Source organism: Syngnathus acus, chromosome 10 (genome assembly GCF_901709675.1).
Source record: "Syngnathus acus chromosome 10, fSynAcu1.2, whole genome shotgun sequence".
Classification (NCBI taxonomy): domain Eukaryota; kingdom Metazoa; phylum Chordata; class Actinopteri; order Syngnathiformes; family Syngnathidae; genus Syngnathus; species Syngnathus acus.
In genome coordinates, this window is record NC_051095.1 from 2906603 (window position 1) to 2930245 (window position 23643).

General features: G+C 45.2%; 1 protein-coding gene across 2 annotated transcripts in view; it reads left to right on the plus strand.

The window, feature by feature from the left end:
* Positions 1 to 23643, plus strand: part of efnb3b (ephrin-B3b) — a 44821-nt gene that overhangs the window by 6963 nt on the left and 14215 nt on the right. For both annotated transcript variants that reach the window (XM_037260443.1, XM_037260442.1), the window contains one exon: positions 13011 to 13300. In XM_037260443.1, coding sequence (XP_037116338.1) covers positions 13011 to 13300 — 290 coding nt within the window. The remainder of the gene's footprint in view (positions 1 to 13010; positions 13301 to 23643) is intronic.

Below are 23643 nucleotides of genomic sequence, written 5' to 3' on the forward strand. Positions count from 1 at the left end.
GGTGGAGTGGGGGGCTGGGGGGCTTGTAAAGGCAGGGGAGAGATAATCCCTCTAGTAATGCCCCCCCCCCCCCTCGCCATTTTCTAACGTGGACGCGCTTGGCTGTCAATCACTCAACAAAGCTGTCTGTAAAGGGATTAAGACTCATTGGACTGTCCCTACAACACCAGCCCCTCCCCCATTGCTTTTTCACCCCTTAATTTTACCTCTGCCTCAGCCCCCCCCCTGATATTTTGGTTGCTATGGGAACAATATCACGTGCCTCAATTTTGCTGTCAGAAGTTTGTTGCTCCTTTCCTGTCTATCTCCCGCCATCTTGGTTGTTTTTCGTGCTTGTTTAACCTGAACCGGTTGGCCGACCTGCATGCCGATTGTTTATTTTTGTTTTTTTTGCATGTCATTTGCCTCAATCTGACCAGTTTGACCGGTCGTCGTACTGCTACGGGTTAATCTGCTCCAATCTCGTGCATAATCTTGTCGCTTAAATACCGTCTGAAAGTTGAGGTTTGACTTTCTGTCAATGATGCTGTTTGGGAGACCATTTTGAAGTGAAGGCAGATCAAAACAGGTTTTTCCAACCTTTATTGAGCTAATACACGTAGCTTGATTTCCGAGAGACCCGATTTACAAGATTTTCAAGACGCTAAATGGTGTCAGGAAACTTGACAACAAGCAGCTTGAAGCTTTGAGTTCCCATTCGCATTTACGATTTGATCAACTTGTATAGAGCTAGCTTAATGCTAACACAAAATGCCAAATGCTATCGACTGGCTAAGGAAACTAGCATTGATGTCACGGAAGCTATAACTTTTTAAACAATAGATATTTGATCAGACACTTTTCAGCAACACATGGAGAGACAATATAACAATACGCTAAGGCATCTATTTTTTATCCTCTATGTAAAACGACTAACTTATGACTGATGTCATCTTTAATGAGTTCAAAATGAAATCCCGACGGTTGACTATCACTGCTCTGTAACATGGAAATGCAAGTAATGTTTCAGTCTGAATGCAAGCAAAGGCCGCTGGGAACAGGTTCTGGTTTTGAAAGAGTCCAAAGGATGCACCCACGGGGCTCCTGTGACGCCCCCCCCTCCCTCCTTCTCAACTCCATCCTTCTCACCGGTTTCTTTGTCACACTTGTGTCCATCTCTTATCTGGCCTTCCTCCTCCTCCTCCCTTTTCAAAGCCTGTCGTGCTTTCTTTGAATGCACACACGCAGGCAGGCATCCACTCCCGAAACGCCGGCATATAGTCGAAGGAATAATAGAATACTGAGATAAAGCGTCAAAGTGGGGAATAAAAGGATAAGGCAAGCTGAGAGGGATCCAGAAGCTTCATTTTATTAATCTACTTGGAGAAAGAAGGGGGGGAATTTTTCTCACCCTCCTTCTTCACTTCCATAGTGGTTCACAATGGAGTGATTGGTGAAGGGGAGGTAGATAATCCATCCCGTGGTTCAAACTGCCAAATTAACCCTTTGGTAGCCGTCTTTCCGAGTTACGTCCGCACTTTGTCTTTCCTGAATCTTTGTCCATCGCCTGCTTTCCCAGATTATAATGGTATATTATTTTGATATATTTGCAGATTTAATTTATAGATTACTTTTATATAACGTTCAAATTTTTCTTTCAACTAAAGATTATGACATAGTTTGTTAATACTTTTAAATACTATGATATATTTTCCAATACTCTAATCAGTAGTGTTTGCCAATTGGTCACCATGACCTATCTCAGTTGGATGGGGTAGAAGAACATTCCAGATGTCTTCTGTTGGAATGTTTGTTGTGAAAAGTGAGGTCTAGGTAAGGGCCAATAAGTGTTGTGAAATATTAGGATGGGCTGAATTGGGGAATTGACCATAACGATATTTATATCTGCATGCGACTTGTTAAAAAGATGAGTAGGAAGAAGTTCCACATTAAATTCATAATTGATGTGACAAAAAAAAATCTTTTTTTTTTCGTTTTTGCAACAAAAGTAGGAATTATATTTAATGTATTTCCAGCTAGTGGGTCAGACTCTTGTGGTGTCATATCAGTGAACCAAAATATCGGCAATAGTCCTCTGAACATGCATCGTAGGTAGGCCTATACTCGTAAACCTAAAAAAAACAAAAACATTCAATTTTGTCCATATTAAATCAAAATAGTCAAAGCGTAAACATATTTCTGAACTTTTTCGGTGCTCATCACCCTCGTAAAGTAACATCAGAATGAAAACAAACCATTAGCCATGCTAGCTAGCTTGTTAGCATCCTCAGTAGTGAGTCTCTCATTTATTGAACCATAAACATTCAATTTTGTCCATATTAAATCAAAAAAGTCAAACACTAAACGTATTTCTGCACTTTTTCGGTGCTCATCACAACTGTCAGCCAGGCTAGCTAGCTTGTTAGCATTCTCAGTAGTGAGTCTCTCATTTATTGAACCATTTACGGGCACGCTAACTCTCATAGCTCATGTCAAGACATGGTCATAGTCACATAGACGTTATTTTAGATCTGCCGGCGTCCCACAGGCGTGACATCACATGGCAGCCCATGACGCGGCGTTTGCGCTTGGCAGCTAGCTCCCCTGTTGAAATTGGCCGTGTATCCCTCCCTCATCTGGCACGGGAAGAAGGGAGGGCGTCCCGCGGCGAGGGATTAACGTTGATTTACACCGACCGGCATGCACACACACAACATAAATACACACAGACACACGCGCTGGTCTTGTTGGCGCATCTTGAAGAAATGCAAAGCGCTTTTTCGCACGAGTTGCTGGCAGTGCATTTGGGGAGATACTATGACTTGGTGTGTGCGTTTTGGAGCTTCAGGGGTCTCAATTTCGGGGGGGTCCAGGGATCCGTATACCTCATTCACTGCCATGGTTGTTGTTTTTCTCAACTGGAATCCAACAGTTTACTGGAGTTATTCATCGAGTACTTTTTTCAAGGAGTAGGCATGGAAAAGGTCTTGCCTTTCCCCCCCCCCCCCCCCCCCCCCCCCCGTTTTATCGTGTCATTTGCATGTGTTTTGAATTATTGATTGTGAATTATTTTATGAACACCCGAGCTGGACCTCCAAGGGAGCCCAGATTGAGAACCACTGGTGGAAAGTGAGGTCGTGTTTGTGTGCTCACTTGTGTGTGTGTGCGTGAGCGAGTCGTGTGAAATGTGGTTTGTGTTGACACCGCAGCAGCTCCTGCGTCTTCGCAGATGTGCGTTGCACACTGTGTCTTTGTCCTGGAAGGTGGAGGGCAAGGAGAGAGAAGGGGGGGAGGGGTGCCCTGGCCCGGCTCGGCCCGGCCCTCAACCTGATTGAAAGGTGTGTCTGGCCTTTAGCCTCTCATCTGGTCGCTTCGCACACAGTTTCACACGCCGGGCGGGCCTGGAAACCCAATTCTGTCTTTTCTTCTCGCCTTTTCAAAAAAAAAAAAAAAAAAACCTCCAGCCAATTACGGCCCCCGCCATTCTCCCCTTCCTCTCCGCCTTCCTTAACAAGCAATCTTGTTAATGTCACTGTGCCTATTTCTCCTCCCATCTTCTCCTCTGCCTCCGGTTCTCTCACTTTCAGGAGAATGAGAACACATGTTGAGACGCACAGAAAAGCCCCGACGTCCATCTCAAAGATGGACTCGCCCGCAAAAAGCCACAATCCGCATATGCCCTAATTGAAGGCCATTATAAAAGCACTGTGGGGAAATATCCTTTATATTTCTATATATTTAAAACGTACTGAAGAAATGTGCCGTATATTTTGGATGACTGGCATTCCACTTCATTCCAGTGGGTAAAACAAATTGACTTACCGCAGCGCTGACCCGGTTGCTTGTTTAGCGACGCACCGCTGAGGGGCTGGCGAAGCCCGGACCGATTCCGCACCGCAGCCCCGACGCTTCCCGTCAACCGTATGCGCCGAATAAATCATGTCCAGCCGTCGAGCGCCGTAAATTATTCAAAGGCTTCATGCGTGGAAACAGTGTAATTCCATGTTGAGTGTGAATTAGCCTCCGTTTTGCCCTCAGGCGCATTTCTCACTCAACCTCAAGGCCTCATGGGAGATTAAAATGCCAAATGCCGTTCAAGATGGACCTGTGATTTTCATCCGTGTCTGTCCCGATGATTAAGAATTGTGACCAATGATTGAAATAAGAACGTCCACATTACTACACTTAAATGTACCGATTTAATGATAGACACACCCATTAGCCTATTTATATTAGCCGTTAGCCTGTTTACATTAGCCGTTAGTCCATTTACATTAGCCATTAGCCTATTTACATTAGCCATTAGCCTATATACATTAGCCTATAGCCTAGTTAGATTCTACTTCCGGTATGTATGGTATTTACAACACAGCTAATGTTGCAGTAAAGTAAATGTAAAATTTAACTAAATTAGACACGCCACATAGTTTTTAGCAACCTTGCCAAAGGTAAATGATTCAAACAATTCGCCAAGTACAAAAAACGAGGCTTCAAAATGGCAAAAAAACAAGTCCTTCTCTCCGCTCTCAAACAATGTGATAATGTGTGAAGCCCCGTCACACTTTGTTTAGCATCCGGACCCTAACCACTTGTTTGATCTGTGAAAATGTATCCGCCTAAAACCTCCGGTGGCTTTTCTACGGCGCAACAACGAGGCGCTCTAAATGCTCCTCGGCTTCCTTTGGTCTTCAATTGAGTGGGCAAATTCATAAAGGGATGCATCACGTCGCAGGAAACTTTGAACCCGGTGATAAGAGTGCACCGGGAGGACAGACGTGCCGACTAAAAAACAAATCCGAAGTTGAAGGAATGCGCCCCAGGCTTAACCTGCAATTAGCAAGCTATGAATACTAAGTCGGCCGCGACGTCGCAGACTGCCGCTCGATGCCGTTTGACCGCCGACAGCACGCACGGTCGGGGGCTCCGCCTTTCATTGGCGGCGCGAGCAACAGATGAGGCCGGCTCGGCCAATCGGGCGGCGGATGAGGGTTGCGGGGTGACAAAGCGCTGGCCCGGGCCCCCCTCCTGTTTTTTTTTTTGTGAGCGTTAATCTGCTTTGTGTGCCTGCACGCAGCATCAGCGCTCAAGCGAAGGCCGTGACCTCTCACACCCAGCGGTGGGGATGGGCCGGGGGGGGGGAGCCCGCCTTCAACGCTAACCGGGGTTCAAGCTTTCGCACTCTGTCGGGTCGTCGCCATAGCAAAATTAGCGCTTTGATACCTTTGTTGCCGATATTGATGACATGGCAAAAGTGAAAGTGTCGGAAAAGGGGATGGATGGATGGATGGATGGATGGATGGATGGATGGATGGATGGATGGATGGATGGATGGATGGAAAAAGTGGATGGATGAATGGGAAAAGTGGATGGATGGATGGATGGATGGATGGATGGATGGATGGATGGATGGATGGATGGAAAAAGTGGATGGAAGGATGGATGAATGGATGATGGATGGATGGATGGAACCAGTTCTCCTGCAACCCGTTGGCCATCCTCCTTTTTGCCTCCTCCGCAATGTCGCATCGATGACACTCGTCGCTCTCGGCTGTCAATCACCAATTTCAAAACGGATCAGCTCTTTCCCCTGTTACACCACAAAGAAAACAAAAAAAAAAAACCCCGCAGCTGCGTAGACGTTAGCGGGACGGCTACACAACGTCCTGGGAGAGCCCGTCGAACAAAGGGAGCACTAAAAAGTGTATTTCAACACCCTTTCTAGATTTCGTCTCCATAATGATTTCGGCTTCTCCAACTTGTCATGTATATTTGACAGTGTGTTTGCGTGCGAGCCCAACGGAGGCTTCCTTTCCGCAACGCTCCCCGCTCGGGAGCCCGGAGGTTGAGAATGAACACGCACCCATCTGCGCACGCCTCCCCAACCGAGCCGCCTGTCTATTTATTCCTCGATTCATCCGATTCTTTATTTATTTTACACGGCCCTTCCGAATGCAAATAGGGTTTGTATACTCCCCGCCGAACTGGGGCGCAGCACGGGACCCACGGTGTGTGCTCGTGTGTGTGTTAATGTGTGAGTGTGTGTGGGAACCAGTGAGCAATAGAGCCAAAGTCCTTATCTGTCACCAGAGAGCTGCCTGGCTCTCTCTCAGCTGTCAATCATCCAACCCTGGAGACAAACAGTCAGCTTCAAACAGAGGCAGAGAGGTTTGCGGGGGAGGCAGTGAGGATGAAGGGATGAAGGCCTATCGGAGGGGAGGTGCGGATGAAGCAGGGGGGAGGCAGGTGTGTGTGTGTGTGTGTGTTAGAGGGTGAGGGGAACTATAGGAATCACCAAAAGGTGCCTTCCTGGAAGCAATACACCTGTGAAGCGCTCCAGGAATTAGACAGACCCCCCCTCCCCATTACTCTCAAGCACGGGTGACTTTTTCACACCGCTTTTAAGAGCTAAAGTGGGTGAGAAGTGGCTGAAGCACACTCCCACGCTTTGCCCGACACACACACACACACACACACACACATACACACACACACACACACACACACACACACACACACACACACACACACACAGAAGCACGTGCACACATTCCAACACCGATAGCACTCGGCAATATCTTGACAGGAGTGGATGGTATTTTGTATGACTTGAGGCCGCTCACTTTTAAATTTTTCTCTCTGGCGATTGCACACTGCACCACTCAATCAAGTCTGTTCATAACAAGATGAAATCGTCCATTGAGTGAGAAGCAAACGATGATAACGCGGGCAGAAACTGCTAGCATCCTAAGCGCTTAAAACTTCCGTCAAATCAGAACAAGGAGGAGGTTGAGGGTTGGGGGGGGCGAACTATGGGGGGATGGCAACTGAGACTTTGAGGCCCAAATGGCTTCAAGATGCTGACGTCCGACTAGCATGACAAACTGGAAGCGCGCGTTTAGCGCCGTGCCCGTGCTAGCAATCAGTAGGTTTGGCGCTGGTTTGGTGTACCTAATGAACTGACCTTGAGTGTAGTGCCGTAGAGTTTGCAAGAATGCAATACGTGTGATTAATATTGCGTTCATTTAATGAAAATTGTAACCAACCTGGACCTATCAACTTGCAATATCACTGACTTTGGCTCCGCCCCTTTAAAGGCACTCAACACTTCAATGTGTGTGACTTTTGTCTTGGTTACACTTTATAAAAAGCGTCGTCATGGAACCCAGCTTTCAAGTGCAAAGTGCTCTTTTGCGAGTTTACATCCCACAAGTCTCCTGGCGCATATTTGGCGGTCCCGTGGGACCTCCGATGGATTACGGCGCTCCCTTGACACTCTGGCCCGACCCGAGCTGAGGCGTCCTTAGCTAAAGTTTCAAACTCTTTAGACCCTGTGGCCTCTGAGGGGCATACAACCACACACACACACACACCGCCAGGATCAACGTCTCACCTCACAGGCTATTGGACAATTCCTGTGTGTGTGTTCATGTGTGTGTGTCCATGTGTCCACATATGCGTGTGCGTGCCCCAACACTGTCGAGCACAGGGTGACCTAATTAAATTAGCGGGGTGGTCGGCCTGAACGAGCTGAAGCTCAAAGACTCTTCACACGCCAGCTGCCGCCATCCATTTAAGTGTGTGTGTGTGCGTGTGTGTGTGTGTGTTGACCCCAGCTACACACTTCAACTGGGAAACCCTCAGTGAGGCTTTTAAGTATGTATACACGCGCACACACACACGCACACGGACCCGCATGTCAGGACCCGCAGTGCTCCATCAACACACACCTCCACTAGAGCGCCTTAATGGGACCAATCCAGACTTGTATAAATCATCCTCAGGAAGAAAAGAAAAAACAAAACGGCGATCGCCACAATAAAAAAAAAAAAAAAAGCAGATGTGGGCAAAGCAGTTTTGCAAGTTGTGTGACCACCAAAAAGACGCGGTTGAGGCTTCACTTCCAGGTGAGCCGCGACGACACAAAGACGATTTATGCCGTCTTGGACCTCACATGTCTCCGGCAGCGTCGAGATCGCTGAGGAAGCGTTATTTGTTCTTTCCATTTGAAGAAAAATGTGAAATGACTTGAATACAACCGAACTGTGCTTGGGCCAGAGTCAAAATTTCAAATTTCAGAAATAATATCAAACAGCGGGGTGACTTTACTTTATTACACAAACTTGCTGACTTTTTTTTTTTTTTAATCCAGTACTTGACAAATACTTGAAATATGAGCAGAAAACTAAAGTCAAATAAAATGGAGCTTTTTCAAAGACATACAAACTAATGGAAACTGACAGCCCCTCTAAAAACTAATTAAAACTAAATACAAGTAAAAAAAAGAATAAAAAAACAACTATAATTCAAAACTGTTATCATCAACATCTTCACACTTTTTTTTCCCAGTACTTGACAAATACTCCAAATATGAGCAGAAAACTAAAGTCAAATAAAATGGAGCTTTTTCAAAGAAATACAAACTAATGGAAACTGACAGCCCCTCTAAAAACTAATTAAAACTAAATATAAGTAAAAAAAAGAATAAAAAAACAACTATAATTCAAAACTGTTATCATCAACATCTTCACACTTTTTTTTCCCAGTTTTCACCGCTCTTGACTTGTCTTATTTATTTCCTTTTTTCCCAAGCTTCAATTGAAGCGATGACGTCAGGTGTCGGGTGTTGATGAGATGCCGAGCACGGAGCGTCTGCGACGCCGAGAGTGCCAAAGAAGCTGTGAACAAAAGTTCCGAGCTGCGGATGCGGCGGCGGGAACATGAAAAAAAAAAAAAAAAAGACACCAGCGCAAAAATTAAATCAGCAAGGGGAAGAATGCAAATGAGGATGATGATGGAAATGACAAAAAAAAGTTTCTCCTGACCTGAATATGACTGCCCCCCCCCTCCTGAAAAAAAAAATCAGACATCCTCCTCCCTACTTTGCTTAGTTAGCTTGACATAAAGAAAAAGTTAGCTTGACGCGGCTTCACCTTAATGCGACGCGCTCATCTGCCGCATTGTGGCCGACGTCGGGTGCCCCCCTCAGCGGGAAAACCGCGACATGGGAGCTGAAGGGCGGGCGTGAGTCTGTGTGTGTGTGTGTGTGTGTGTGTGTGTGTGTGTGTGTGTGTGTGTGTGTGTGTGTGTGTGTGTGTGTGTGTGTGTGTGTGTGTGTGTGTGTGTGTGTGTGTGTGTGTGTGTGTGTGTGTGTGTGTGTGTGTGCTCTTTGCAAATGCCAAAGCATCCAGCAAGGCTCCGACCTGCAAGTGTGATTTTGACTAGATTTGACACAGACGCTGCAGCGCTCCCAACCGCCTCCAGTCAGAAAAAAAAATGTGTGTGTGATGACAAGGGCACATTTACCTTCAAAGTCCCTTGGCGCCATCTCACTATTTTTTTCTTTAAACTGTCCTCCTGAGCAGCTTGCTCGAAGAGAGTTAGGGCTGAGCAATTAATCAAATGTGGAAGATGCGTTTTTTTTATTTTACTGCAAGACATCAAGAAACCATTCAAATATGTTTGGCATTTTAAATTGTATTTTGTGGGGGTTGTTTTTTTCAAATCAGTTTCCCAGCTGAATCTCGAAACCTACCAAAAGAAAGACTCAATTCATTTATTTCACCTGAAGTTCTTTGGATCTGTTCAGCCGTAGAACCCGAGTTGGCTTCACCAAAAACTCGGGTTTCTGAGCAAACACTCCTTTTATGAAAAACTTGTCAAGCAGAAGAGCGATTCAATACAATCTGACTTTTTTTTTTGTGACACCTCAAACTATAAACCAAGAAAAACAGGAAAGTGAAAAGGATTCTGAAGACAAATTAGTAATTTCTTGACAGATATTTAACTAAAAACATGCGTGTCTTGGATTTTTTTTTTGTACTTGACATCGGCCATTCCTGCCAACTGCGTCATCTTTTCTCTCTCGCGACCTCCCACACATTTAAATCCTTTTCTGCATCGCCAGATGATTCCCGCCACCTCCCGTTTGTGCTCCCTTTCTCGCTGGGTCGCCTGCCCGCCACATGGAAGCTGTTAACGGCGCTGTCGTCGCTCGCACTCACCACTAACATTCCTGCGGGCTTCGCGGCGCTGGCTGACTTTACGTCAACCTCTGGCGCCTCTCCGCTAGTCCGCGCCGCTAGCCTGGCCTCGCTCGCTGACCCTCTTTCGCACTTGATGCTGTGTAGAAGATCTTTTGGCAAGTGCTTTTTGTTCAGCGCAAAGCAGAAGTGCTCCACACAATTCCGTGTCTAACATTGTGGACACAAAATAACACAGCAACCAACTTCTGAGCTGTCATTCGCCGACGCCCACGTCACTCACCGGGCAGGCCGTGAGACTTACAGTGCTCAACAAGAAAATTCAATGTCATTATTATAAAACACTACATACACACCAAATTATTTTTCTTTGTGTGCAGCCACTGATGGTTTTACCTGTCGTGTAATGTAATGTAAGATTGTTCATCCTACAATAGAAACGTTCCGAGAGATCTGGGCCAAGCCTCGCCCTCGACTCTCATCAATTTCCATGACTGCTGCTTCAAATGTTGGTCCATCACACTCAAAGAGCACTTGTGCTCTTCTTCTCCAGGGTATATGCTTCTTTAATGAAGACACTAATAACCATTATGGATATTTCAAGCCGCCTGTCCGGCGCGCCCGCTAATGGACAGCCGGGCTGTCCATTCGGAATAAAAAGACATTATCGTCATGGATTATTCAAACGAAAAGAAAAGTTGTAGTTGTACTAAGTGTTCATTAGTATAATATATTCTATAATATAGTTTATTTTGTTATATATATATTGTATAATATTATATAATATAATTTATTTTATTATATACATATATATATATATATTTTTTATAATAAACATAACCTCGTCCAAGTTCCTGTAATAAAATACTACTTGCTCAAATTTTGCAGTCAGGTAAAAACCACATTTGCGGAGGAATAACGAGTGTTGTGTCAAAGAGGAAGGAATTGAATGTGTGTTGTTGGTATGTATTACATATTCCTTCGCATCTGTTCCCCATTACACTTTTGTGATTGCTGCAGCAAAACATTGGAAAATGCTAGCAGCTGCTTCTTGCTTCGTGCCGTTTCTCCACTTCAGCCAGTGATCCGAGCCAGCGCTCGGGCCTGGAATAATATTTCTCCTCAAAGTCGTCGTTTTTTTTCATTTGCCCCTTTTCATCCTTAAGGCGGACATTTTATTGTTATTATTATTATTCCAGGAGATGGAGAATCATGTCAGAAAGTTAATTTAAGGATGTTTGCTTGTGTCAGCGTTTAAAAATGACGTGTGAGCTGGCTTACCCGCAAATGAGTGTTCCAGTCAGTGACTATTTTGTTTGTTGTTTTGCAATATAATGGAGAAAATGCCAGATTTTCCATAATGTGTCTCATTTCTTGAAGTTCAAATTGACGAATAGACTTGTTATACATTATTACTCATTTCTCCTGTAGCAGATCGCTCTCCTACCCAATTCGTCGCTCCCCTGCTGTGCATTTGACACTGTGTGTACATTGAATGTGTGTCTGTGTGTGTGTGTGCGAGTCTGAAATTACACCATGAGATTAGAGTGGACAGCTTTATGTGGTCCTGACGCTTTAAATCAAACCCGCCATAAGAAAAGATCATTTATCGTTCCGAATAGAATCCTACTTTGCTGACTCCGCCTCCCGCCAAGCTGTGATGCGTTCAAGGATGAGGAAGCTTGACGTGGCCTTTGAGGTCACGGGATGGTTCCTATCTAAGTGTGGAAAGAATGGAATTTGATTTGACCCACCTTGAGTCTTCTGTCTTGTTTTTATTACTGGAAAGTCTGGGAATTAGGATCGGGGAAAAGGGTGGAATTTTCTAATGTTTAGGGGCCTCGTCGTTGTGCCTTGTGGAGTCTCTTTTATTAGTGACACACATTAATTCTGCTAAAATGAAAACACACACACACAACTGATGGCACCTGTGTGCCCGGCTCGAACTCCACAATGGTCTCGGGTTGCCTTTGTGGAATTTTGGAAATGTTCAAGCTGTCCGTCACGATGATATGCAGAGAAGAGGACACACGAGCGCACCTTGCTTTGCAAATGTGTCAAGTGGACAGGGAGGGGCAGCTGCAGGAGGCATCGAGGCGGGGGCGGGTAGACACTCATGGGGTCTTGGAGGTCAATGCTTGGGTGAAAAAATGATGTTTCTGCCCAAAGAAGAAAAGCAAGCCCCTCCTCTTTTCTAACCCCCACCACCCCCAAAAACTCCATCAGTGTCACCTCTGCCCCACTCCTCAACCCTTCCCACACCACATCGCGTTTCAAAGTGTGGCCACATGAATGGCTCCATTGTTGACGACTGAGGGTAGAAAAAAAAAAAAAAGGCGAGATAGAGAGTGAAAGGAAGCCCAAACGTTGCTCAAGATTCTGCTCAGACTCGGGAAAGTTGATCTTGGAATTGAAAACATAAAAATCCGTCTTTACACTGGATATAAAAATCTATAAACACATCGATCCATAGATGGATAGATATCATAGATATATAGCGATAGACAACCTTTTGATACATAACATATCGAAAGAAATGAAACCGCTTCTGTTTTTAGGAGAGCAGTCGGAGGCAAGTTTGAGATGCCAGGGAATAAATCGACAGTACTTCCCGTCTCACTATGGACCGCTTCCAAGTTGTGTTTTGTCCACGGCGCCCCGAAAGATGGCCGCCGTCGTTGCCGGGAAGATGGTGTAATAGTCTTCGCATTGTTCCTCTTTGGCTTTCATTCTGAGATTGTTCAACTTTTAATTTTTCTCTGAAAAGCTCAAATTGTCAGACCCCCCTGCGGCTCCGTCGTGTTGTCATTCAAATGTTTTGTGACACTTGCGTGCTTTGTGACGGTTTATATGTAAGACACGAGGCCCCGAGATAGAAGGAACGGCGGAACCGTTTGGGCTCCCTTCGGCTTTCCCGTCACGCAGTCTGTCGAAACCTTTTGACGTTTTCATTCCATCTGCCTCCATCGAGTCACTTTATTAGGAACCGCTCCACGTGGTTTTCTTTCCGGGTCCAGGAATCTAACTTGACTTCCTTCCCGTCCCCGACAGGTTCCGAGACGATAAGGGCTACGTGCTCTACCCTCAGATCGGGGACCGGCTGGACCTGATCTGCCCGCCGCTGGACACGGCCCGCTCCACACCCGAGTACGAGTTCTACAAGCTGTACCTGGTGTCGTCGCGGGACCAGGCGGATCGCTGCGAGGTGGCGGGCTCGCCCAACATCGTGCTGACGTGCGACGAACCTACGCGGGAACGCCGCTTCACCATCAAGTTCCAGGAGTTCTCGCCCAACCTGTGGGGCCACGAGTTCAAAAGCATGCAGGACTACTACATCATCGGTAAGCGTGTGCGCGTCGGGTCGTTGTTTTGCTGCCGCGCTTGAGTTCCGATTGAACCCGACCGTGTTTGTTTATCGTACTGATTGTCGTTGAGATTGTCGGAGCTCGTTTGCCAGAGGTGGGAACTCAGTCATGTAGCAACCATGCAAGTTTTGAGTTTTCACATTCAGTTGACTTTATTTCTTGCATATATGAATGGATGGTATTTTTATTTGTTAAGGTCAGCGCAGTTCACATGTTGGCCACACAAAGTCAAAGTTCGGTTGAGTTATTTTGCTCAAAAGTGGCGATACATGAGTGACTCATGTCAAGTCAGTCGGCGTCGGTCGTGTCGGCGCCGTTTATTGTTATCGTCTGACTCGGCAGTCACCACAAAGAATGAAAACACGCTTTGCTTTGGTCGATTCGGAGCAGATTGTTTGCGCCCCTCGGGGGACCCGACGATGAGGTCATCGAGGCAAGTCGGGCCCCGTGCGGTCATATGGGACGGAACATTCCGGAAGCCGAAGGGGCGCTTTGTTTTACTCTTTCGTTTTCACACACGATACAACAAAGAGTTCAGGAGTGAGACTTGTTTGGTTGTCGCCTCCTACGCAGCTCGCAAGCGGGCGGGCCGTTAGGATGCGCTCAGGTGCACGCACGCTATGTGTCTTCGCTTCCTCTTATCTGTGCTAAGCAGGAAAGAAAAGTGGAGCAAAAGGAAATTTACTTGAGTAAAATGTAACCATTTGGGCCAGACCCTTACGGGTTTTTTAGGTGGATTCCTGTCGTGGCATTTGGCAGAATAAAATCCTGATTGGCCGCTTTTAAAAAAAAAAAAGATTATCCAAAAAATAAAATAATAATTATATATATATATAACTATTATATTTTATGATTATTTATTTATTATATTATTTATTATTTATTTTATTATTTTCATTTTATTTATTATTTCATTTCATTATTTATATTTTTTATTTCATTTTATTTATTATGTGTATGTTTTTTTCAACTAACAACATTTCTGTGAACTGAGACAAGCGACTTTACAAAGTCAGAGTCAGTGGTCGCTATATTTAGAGACTATTTTTCAAACAGAGTTTAATTCAGTTGAATTTATTTCTGTGGAAGTTGATGCAAGTTAATGTTGGCGTGAAAAAAAATCTTGCGGGGAAAAAATAGTTTCAAAGCTTGTTTGCTATCAGGAGAAATAAAGCAAATCCCACAAGGGAGAAGAAAACAAAAGCAGGTCTTGTTTTGAATAATGACATTTTCTTTTGTTGTTGTTTTTTCTTCCTGTAAGATGAGGGGAGCAACTGCTTGAAATCAGAAATCGGATTTTGCGAAAAAGATCGGAGATTTCATTTAAAGGCCATATTGCCCGGCTCTGGTGTGCGATTTAAAAATCGATTGAGCTTGATTTGGTCTTTCCCAGAGCGGGTCGGTCGACATTTGAGGCCTTTATCATCTTCACACGCACACATAGCACTCAGACGTTTCGATTGACAGTTCCGGTCTGATCGATGAAGGCTGGAGGTCACGCAACCCCCTCACCCCCGACTTGTATATGCGAGGAAGCGAGCGGAGTAGCTTAACGCACACAACATCTAGCGCTGATAACTTATTGATAACTATATGCAAGCTTTAATTGGCAAGGTTCTTAATGAAGAACAGCGCTTATGGTGTCTGCTTTAATGAAGCCGCAACGTCGCTAATAAGCGGCTCGTTTAATGGCGCGTTTAAAGAGCCTTAGCTACTTCCTTAGCGCCGGCCATTAGAGAGGGACACGCGCCCGACATCAAGCATGTGGATCGAATCGCCAAGCACGACGTTGGACAGATTTTGTTGTATAGAAAGAATAAATTTATAGCGTGCATTAGCATGTTCTTCCATCTTTAATACTACAGTATTTATTTTTTATGGGCGTGCAGTAGCCACACAAAAAGGGGCGGAGTTTTAGTGAGCCAGTCATCTTCCTTCCTGGTTAGAAAAATCAAATCACATTTCAATTTGGATCACCACTGTAGTATAAATCCATGCCTATAGTGGAAAGCTTAAACTAGCATACTGGAGTTAGCGTAGCAATCTTGAGGCAACTTAATTCCGCACAGCTCTCTCAAAAGGAAAGGTGAAGATTGATCGCACATTTGGGAACGTCTAAATGTTGTTTTTTGAAGTTTTCTGGTCCAGGTGGAATCTCAAAACAATGAAGGAGTAAAATATCACAATAATCAACACAAGGAACAGAAGCCGCGCAAAGGTCAAATGTTGCCGAGAAACAGCCATGAGTTTTTAATCAAGAACCTGCTGTGTCGCAAAAAGAAACACTTTTTTCTTTTTATCTAACTAATTGACTAAAGACTAATTATATTCTAAAAAGATTTATGGTCCGTAATTTCCTATCGACAATTATGATCAGGATATTTTGAAATCGCCGCATGAAAAATGAACGCTACGTTCGGGCTAGCTATGCTGCTACGTGATCATCGCTGACAAGTACTAATGGGTTCATTTACAAATCGAGTCGAGCTTGTGGTGTTGGGAGGGATTCTCATCTAATGACTTTGTTTTGGAAGGTCACTAATGTATTACAGATGCCACTGCTTTGTAATCAGATTACTCCAATCCCATTAAAAGTCATTCTTTTCTTCCCGCACCCCGGGGAGGGGAGAGAAAGAGCGGCAAAATTGATTAGTCATACTCACTGATGGATGTTTTCATTCATAACATGAGGTCAGAGTTTAGGTAAGCCTGTGTCCTCGTCACACGCACACATTCGAATGGAGACCCGACGAGCGCGGATTTTGCTGCCTGACTTTGTGGATCGCTTCCATGTCGTTTTTTTTTAGGTGTCAAACTCATTTTTGTCGCCTGCTGCATTGTAGTCATAGTTTCCTTCGGAGGGCCATTATGACTGTCGACCCAAATAAATGTTCTGAACGTCTCATATTATATGTAGTTGAACTAGTTTTAAAATTAGAGACGAGTAAGAATTTTAAAAGAAGAATGATAATAAAAATTGCTCTATTTTTCAAACGTGAAGACATTTCGCAATTTTTGTATTGACACATAAAGTCGATGCACAATTTGTCCAAATATAATTACACTGTGGGCCAAATTTGGCCCGCGGGCCAGAGTTTGAGCCCCCCTGCTATAGCGCAAAGATGCCGACGCCCACGTCACTCACCGGGCCAGGCCCCGCCTTTCACTGCCTGCCATACAAACACAAAAAGTATCTTATAGCTCATAAGTGCTCGAATAATCGACGGACTGTGCTAATATTTGCTAGCGGCAGCGCTAGTTAGCGTGCTGTTTTAGGCTCTTCCTGAAAAGTAATCCGTAAAAATGTATCATTTCTTCAAATGGCTTCAAAGGTGACACACTCATGCGTATGCAAACGCACACCTCGCAGTGAATGATGGCCGTCTCACAGTCAACATACATTTGACCTTGTCTGCATTTGTGTGTGAGTTTGCATCCGTGTGTGTGTGTGTGTGTGTGTGTGTGTGTGTGTGTGTGTGTGTGAGCTCCTTCACTCCCTCAACCTGGCTGCCACTCTCCCACACACACACACTTATCTTCGCCACCGCTAACGAATGCACACTCACATCGGCGCACACGGGGGCCTTCTCTGATTATATGCACACACACACACACACACACACACACACACACACACACACACACACACACACACACACACACACACGGACGGACGGGTTGCTGTAAACATCTTCGGAAAAGCTCTAAAAGTTTGGTGACTTGTTGTGAGCAGGTCACTCACTGCGGGACTGCAGTGTTGTTGTTGCATGCTGAGACAGATGGTGTGTGTGAGAGTGTGTGTGCGCGCGTGAGCGAGAGTGCTTGTGCGCGCGCGCGCGCAGGTTTTTTTTGTCGACGTGTTCCGTGAGTGCGCATGAATGCGGACACCGCCGTCTGTCTCCCTGCGTGGGCGTGAATGATCCAGCAACCGAAAAGGACTCCCAGCCGAGCTTTTTATGCAGCGGGACCCCCGGGGCTGTGCGGAGAGCCCGGTTCTGGCCGTCACGCGCCGATCCACGTAAACAACAAGCTTAAAATGAATAATAGACGAGTGAGAGAAGTCTAAAATGCGGATTGTTTGCATCTGCGTGTTTTGAAGTGATTAATTGTGGGTGTGCGGTTTAATTGTTTGAGGTTGCGGTGTGTGCAGACAGCATCGGCGGCGTTTTCAATAATGCAGAGGCTGCCGCTGGTTTATTTATCAGGGTTAAGCGGAAATAAATGGCACAAGTGGCGGCTGCGGATGGAGTTTGGAGGGATGGGGAGGGCGAGGGTGAAGGTGAGTGGCAGATGAAGAAGTGCAAGTGCAGTAGACAAAAGAGGAGGCGATGCGGCGGGAGGAAATCTGCACTGCGCACTAAATGAGCGGCGCCCACCACCTCCTCGCCGTGCCACTGTGAAGCATGCGCAGGTGTGCGCGAGTGTTTGCGGAGTCCCGACAAATCTATAGCTGCTGAATTTTTCATCACGCCGAAAGCTTTTTGATTTGTAGACGCTTAAGTGCAAGGAGAAATGGAAAAAGGTCAAAATGACCTCAGCGTGGAAGTTAAATCATGACCAATCATTTGATCAATTTGTTTGGCCAACTTCTTGTCGTTCTTTTTTGAAATGGGTACATTCTTTTGAAGACATTCGGGTTAGACTTTAACCATTTCAAATGACATCGCAAAAAAAGTCGTGGTGCCTCGAGATTGGACAAGAGCGTTGCACACTCACATATTCTTTATCATCTGCAAAGAATGACGAGTATTACTATGGCTTATTGAGGACTTTTGATACTGCCCCCTGGTGGGCAAAGCACACTCACCCGAAGGAGCATCCGTTTCCATTGAACTGAAGCAAAATATAAATGTCAAAACCAGCTTTTATGGGAAAATCAATCCACATTCTCTTGCATGCTGTTTCAAAAGTGATTTTTGAATAAAGTTAAACTCTTTCCACTGCCAGCCATTTTCGAAAAGGAGAAGCTATTGAGCGGCAGCTAATTTAGAGCATTCTGACTGATCTTTCAAGGCTCTAAGAGAATTATGTTTAATGACTTTGTGAAGTCCGGTTCATTTATTAGTAATCATCAGTAGAACATGGGGTTGGTTTCACCCAAAATTACCTATTTTGGATGAAGAAATGCAGAAAAGAAGCTTTTTTTTTGTAAAAGTGCTGACCAAGACTCTTCTTCGCCCGTCATTATGATTCCCATTGAAGACATTTCACGTCAATGACGCTCAAAGAGATAATCAAGATCTGATTCAAAAGAAAAATGTTCATGTTTTGATATTGCGGGAGAAACGTGACCTCCTTGAAGCTATTAGGATCCAAAATGGAAGCTCATTGATTTCAACAGTCTTCGCCCAGGTGTCTTTCTCAAAGTCCTTTTCACTTGAAAGCACGTCTGCGGTCTCTCTTGAGCATTAGAAGTCATTCATCATCATCGCCAATCCCACTTTCTTCCGATGGCTCCGTTCCACGCTCGACTCACTGGTCTGGAAAAACGGTTATTGAAATTTCAAGGCCAAGTTTCTTCATCGCAAATGACAAATATTGCCTCGGCCGAGCCGAGCATTCCATCCTGGACCTCCATGAATCTCACTTTATTTTATTTGATTTCATTTTTTTTTTTTTTCATTTACTGCCCCCCCCCCCCCCCCCCCCCACAACCTTCCTCCACCCCGCCCTCACGAAATCTTCCATCAGCAATTTGCCGGCCCCAGCATGCAATGCGTTTCTTTGCGCTTCAGCGAACATTTCCAGTTCTTCAGGCAACACGTTCATCTCTCATTTGTGAAAGCTCCTTGCAATATTGGGCTAAAGTTAGAAATGGAATCTGGAAATCGCCATTATGCACTTGACTGATCTTAACTCGTGCAGGTGTAGCTAATGTCGCGGCCGCCGTGTCGACAGCTAATATCGCGCGACACCAATGAGGCGTTTGGGGGCTGAGCTGAAAGTCGGACATTTGAGTGAGAAAGGGGTGAGAAAAGATGCAAAATGAAACAACAACAAAAAGATGTGTGGCGAGTGTAAGTAAGAGAAAGTGACAGATCGCCGAGCTGATTTAGGTCAGCAATCAGAACTCGGCTACTGTCGGCTTGGAGATTGTGGCGTTGTGTGCGCGTATTAAATTGGGAGGGGGGGGGGGGGGGGAGGGATGCGTCGCTCCCGCTTAAGGTCATACAGACATTTACACACTAAAGAATCCCTTCTTAATTGGATAGGGCCTGGTTAACATTGTGTGATTCATTTAACCTTCGTGCACCGTGTTGCTCTTTCTCTCTCTCGCGCATGCACGCAAACATTTCTCAGCGCTAAAAGAGACAAAAGCGCTATTGTGCGCAGCCAGCCTTCTGCGAAGCAATCAAATGTGCAAGCGCAGCGAGAGGCGGGCGGGTGTATAAAACAAGCGCACCTCGCTGGCTGACCTCTGCCATTCGTAGACGGCATTAGCTCACTAATATGGCGCTTGATTTAGTGAACAGGATCACGTAAACGTGACCTCTTGCTGCCCAAGCGGCAACTTTATGGAAAAATGCATGTACACACGGAGATAATGTAGTTATTTACACTTATTATTTTCTAAAAAACACAGACTTTCAATCTTGAGGCAATATAATGCCGCATGCCTCTCGCAGTTTAATGGAAGAGGCGGAGTTTTACGACGCGTGTCAAACAAAATGTCTATTGATTTGTTTATTTTCAGGAATTTCGCTTGTTTTATGTTGCGAAAAACAACAGAATGACGTGGGGATAGGCCAGTAGTATTGATGTGTTTAAAATTTAGAATTTTTCTCTAAGTTATAAATGCCTTAGCCAGTTCTGCTATCAGGCTAACGGCATGTAGCTTAACGCCATAGCGGCTGTAGCTTCCATTGTATCTTGTCCTTATCTTTCACGGAAATGATATGACTGCTTCTTCTCTATGATGGCAGGAAACAACCATTCTCAAATAGAGTTTTATGGCAAATGAGAAATACGTGCAAAATAGCTAAAGACTGAGTCGTAACTCGAGACATGATGGAGCGGGAAGGTCCACCGTTCAAAGAAACAAGGACAAACAATTGGCTACAAATCCTTTGGAGTCGCCATTTAAGCGTCCTAATTGCTTCCAAACTGCACAAAGGATGTCATTATCACATTGCATGTGTGTGTATGAGCTTCATTAGCTGTTGACTCGTCCTCCACTAATCTTCATTGTTGTCTTGAACGCTGGCTATGTTTCACCCCAAACGGCCGCCCCCCGCCAAGGTCACGACCCCTCGAGCCCGTAGCTGGCCAGTATATCTCATTAGCGTTGTTGTTACCGGTAATTGTTTGTTGTTTTTCGGATATGACTATTCATGGCAAAATTCGGGAGGCGTATGATCTAAATTGGAGGCCTTGGGGGAGGTCTGCTGTCTCTCTCGAGTGTTCAGATATTCTCAGTAGATGCCAAATGAGTCCCCCCCGGCTCCTCTTTAGGCGGCTTAACGTCCGTATTAGCGCACATCTGCTCTTGTTCCGTGCACTTATTATATATTGATGAAGTTGAGGCTGGATAATTGAATAGCACCATCATGGAGGGGTCTCCTTTCTCCACTTGTACTTCAAGTGGATTGAGGGGGAGGCGGAGCTAGAAGTAGGCTTGCCACCCACATGCGTTTTGTATATGTGTGTGTGTGTGTGTTCACAGTAAGACCAATCTGGATCCTAAAATGGAAGCTCACCATCGGCTTAATATATGCAATTAAGAAGCTAATTAGAGTAATTAATTCAGCCGGGCCGGGGCCCAGTCTGGCCCCTATTCACTGCATTGGAGCCGCCATAATCCTTCACACACGTACACACACATGGAATAACACACACTCATTATGAGCGGCCTCTTTGTGCGCTGCCAGAGAAGTCGGAACCGAAGAAAGAGGCGAAAATAAAAGAGGGAGAAAGTGAGGCGTTGGGCGCGGCCTAATGAGTGAAAACAGTGTGCTAATTCATCCGCAGCGCCCCCCGCTGCTTTTGGGAGGCGCTGCGAGGGGGGAACAGTCGCTGGTGTAGCCAGTGGCATCTTATTTAATTTTTTCCTTTTTTTTTTTATTGCATTGGAGAATGGTTGCTCTGTTTGATTGCTTTAACCTTTATTTATTCCCTCCATTCGTGTTCCACCTTGCTTGGAAAGTCACCGTTCCGTTCTGGCAGGTCTGTCTTGGAATGATTTGAAGTTTTAATAAAGATGGAAGTGCTGTTTTTATTCTACTTTACAATGTAAAAAGGCAAACAGTGCGGTTTGTTATTGTTCAATGATTGATACACGTGTACTAGCGTGTCTCGCTAGTTGGCCGGCCCGACTTTGTTATTTTTGGAGCGCAATTAGGAAGCGTGTGATGAGGTGCAGATCAGCCCGGCCGACAGGCAGCTCCTCCGTCGACTTGATGGAGGAATTTGGATGAAATAAAACCACCTGGAGACCAATTATCATGTTGTTTATTCTGCGATACGCAATACGCGAGCATAGCTTTTTTTTTTTTTTTTAAATGACCCAACCTAAAATAAAAAAAAGCAATATTCATTTTTGAAATGCGCTCGCTGTGTGCTGCAACAGTTCTTCCATTTCCAGCATAGGAGCCAGCATTTGTCAGCCAGTCAAAGGCAGATATTTCCCATCTGTCATGTTTTGGCAGACCGCACAAAAATGGCTTGCAAAAGAGCAGTGAGCAACAACTTTTGAGGCGTTTGATCCTATGGGAGCGTGTCTGCTGTTTCTCACTTGACCTTGTGTGAGGCCTCACTCAGGTGCTCAAGTGATGAAATCGCACTTTGGCTGGCGGTAATTGCGAGGCTTGCTCGTAAGAGTCTGATTCCTGACGTTGGATAGAGATTTTGATGCTTGAGGAGAGCTTGAAATCAGTGGTGGTTTTTTTTTTCCATATTTTTTTAATCACTCCCTGTTCTTTAAAATCTCAGCTCATCAGTGCGGCGCTAATATTATGCACTCAACACAGAGGATAAAGAATATATGACTGAGTAGATCCTGTTACATTGTCTGTCTATATGTGTTGCTAGCCGGCCAGATGCTATTTAGCATTAGCATTACGCTCGCGAACTTAAGGGCTAAGTAGTTGAACAGTGAATTTCAACTTTGAGGCACCTAGCTTAGTTTGAAATAATCGGTTTGCCAACGTGCTGCTTATTGTGAAGTGACTTGACAAACCCGTAGACAAACTCCGAAAATGGAAGACAGACCGATGCATTAGCTGCGCAAACACGCTTACACTTACACAGACGCGCACATAGAAAGAAGAAAAACAGACAGATTGCCATATAGCTTGAACACACAGTTTGGAGCAGCCTGCTTTAATCGCAGGGAAGCTCAACAAACATGGCTGTCATCACTCCCTTTCTTTTACTGTTACACACACACACACACACGTACACACAGATAGTATATAATTGCACTGTGCCTTCCGCTGTCCATCATCCTGCCCTTCATATTTCGCCCTCCTTCTTTCCACTTTCTTTCTCTCCAATCTCTCCCTGCAGCGGTATGCAGGCACACACGTCAAGATGCATTATTTCGCCTGGCTGCTTCTCATGTATGTGTGCGCGCGCACGTGCTTTCCTCCTTTTGGAAACAATAATAACGGCAAGCGGGGAGGGAGGGAGGAGGGTAGCCCGGGCAAGAGAACGCAGACTGGACTGTTGGAGATTAGCAAAACATCTCTGAATTGGACCAACCGCATGTGCAACAACAAGGAGACGCGAGCACACGGAGTCGTTAACACAACGCGTGTTCCTTCCCGCAATCCAAAAACATTAAATGTCGCAAATACTCCATCGGTGTTAAGTGTGAATGAGCTAACAAGCGTGATGGAATAATGGCTGAAATGCGAAATATTAGCGGCGGAGTTCATCACTCGGTGCTGCTTTTGCTCCACTTTTTTTTTTTTTTTTTAACGAAAGGCTAAGCTTTCATGTCAGTGCAGGAACGCTTGAGTAAACAGCAGATGTTGATGAGGGAGGTCCAGATCGTCTTGCCTTTTGCAGGGTTTTGTGACTTTTACAACCTTGGTGTTGGAAATGCTTTTTTGGAAGCTGTAACATCTAACATGTCTCCTCCGCCACTGGGGAACAGGATAGCTTGTAAAGAAAATGAAAACCACTTTCAGATCTGTCGCTAACGCTACGGAAACGCACACTAGCAACGAGCGTGGAGGAGAGGCTCGGACTAAAGTGAACGTGAATGGAGTCAGAGCTCCTGACTAAGCCACGCCCCCAATACTACAGCGTGTGTGACTTTTGGCTTACTTATTGATAGATCTCGCAAATCCTCGAAGCTTTGTTAAGGGAGCCACAAA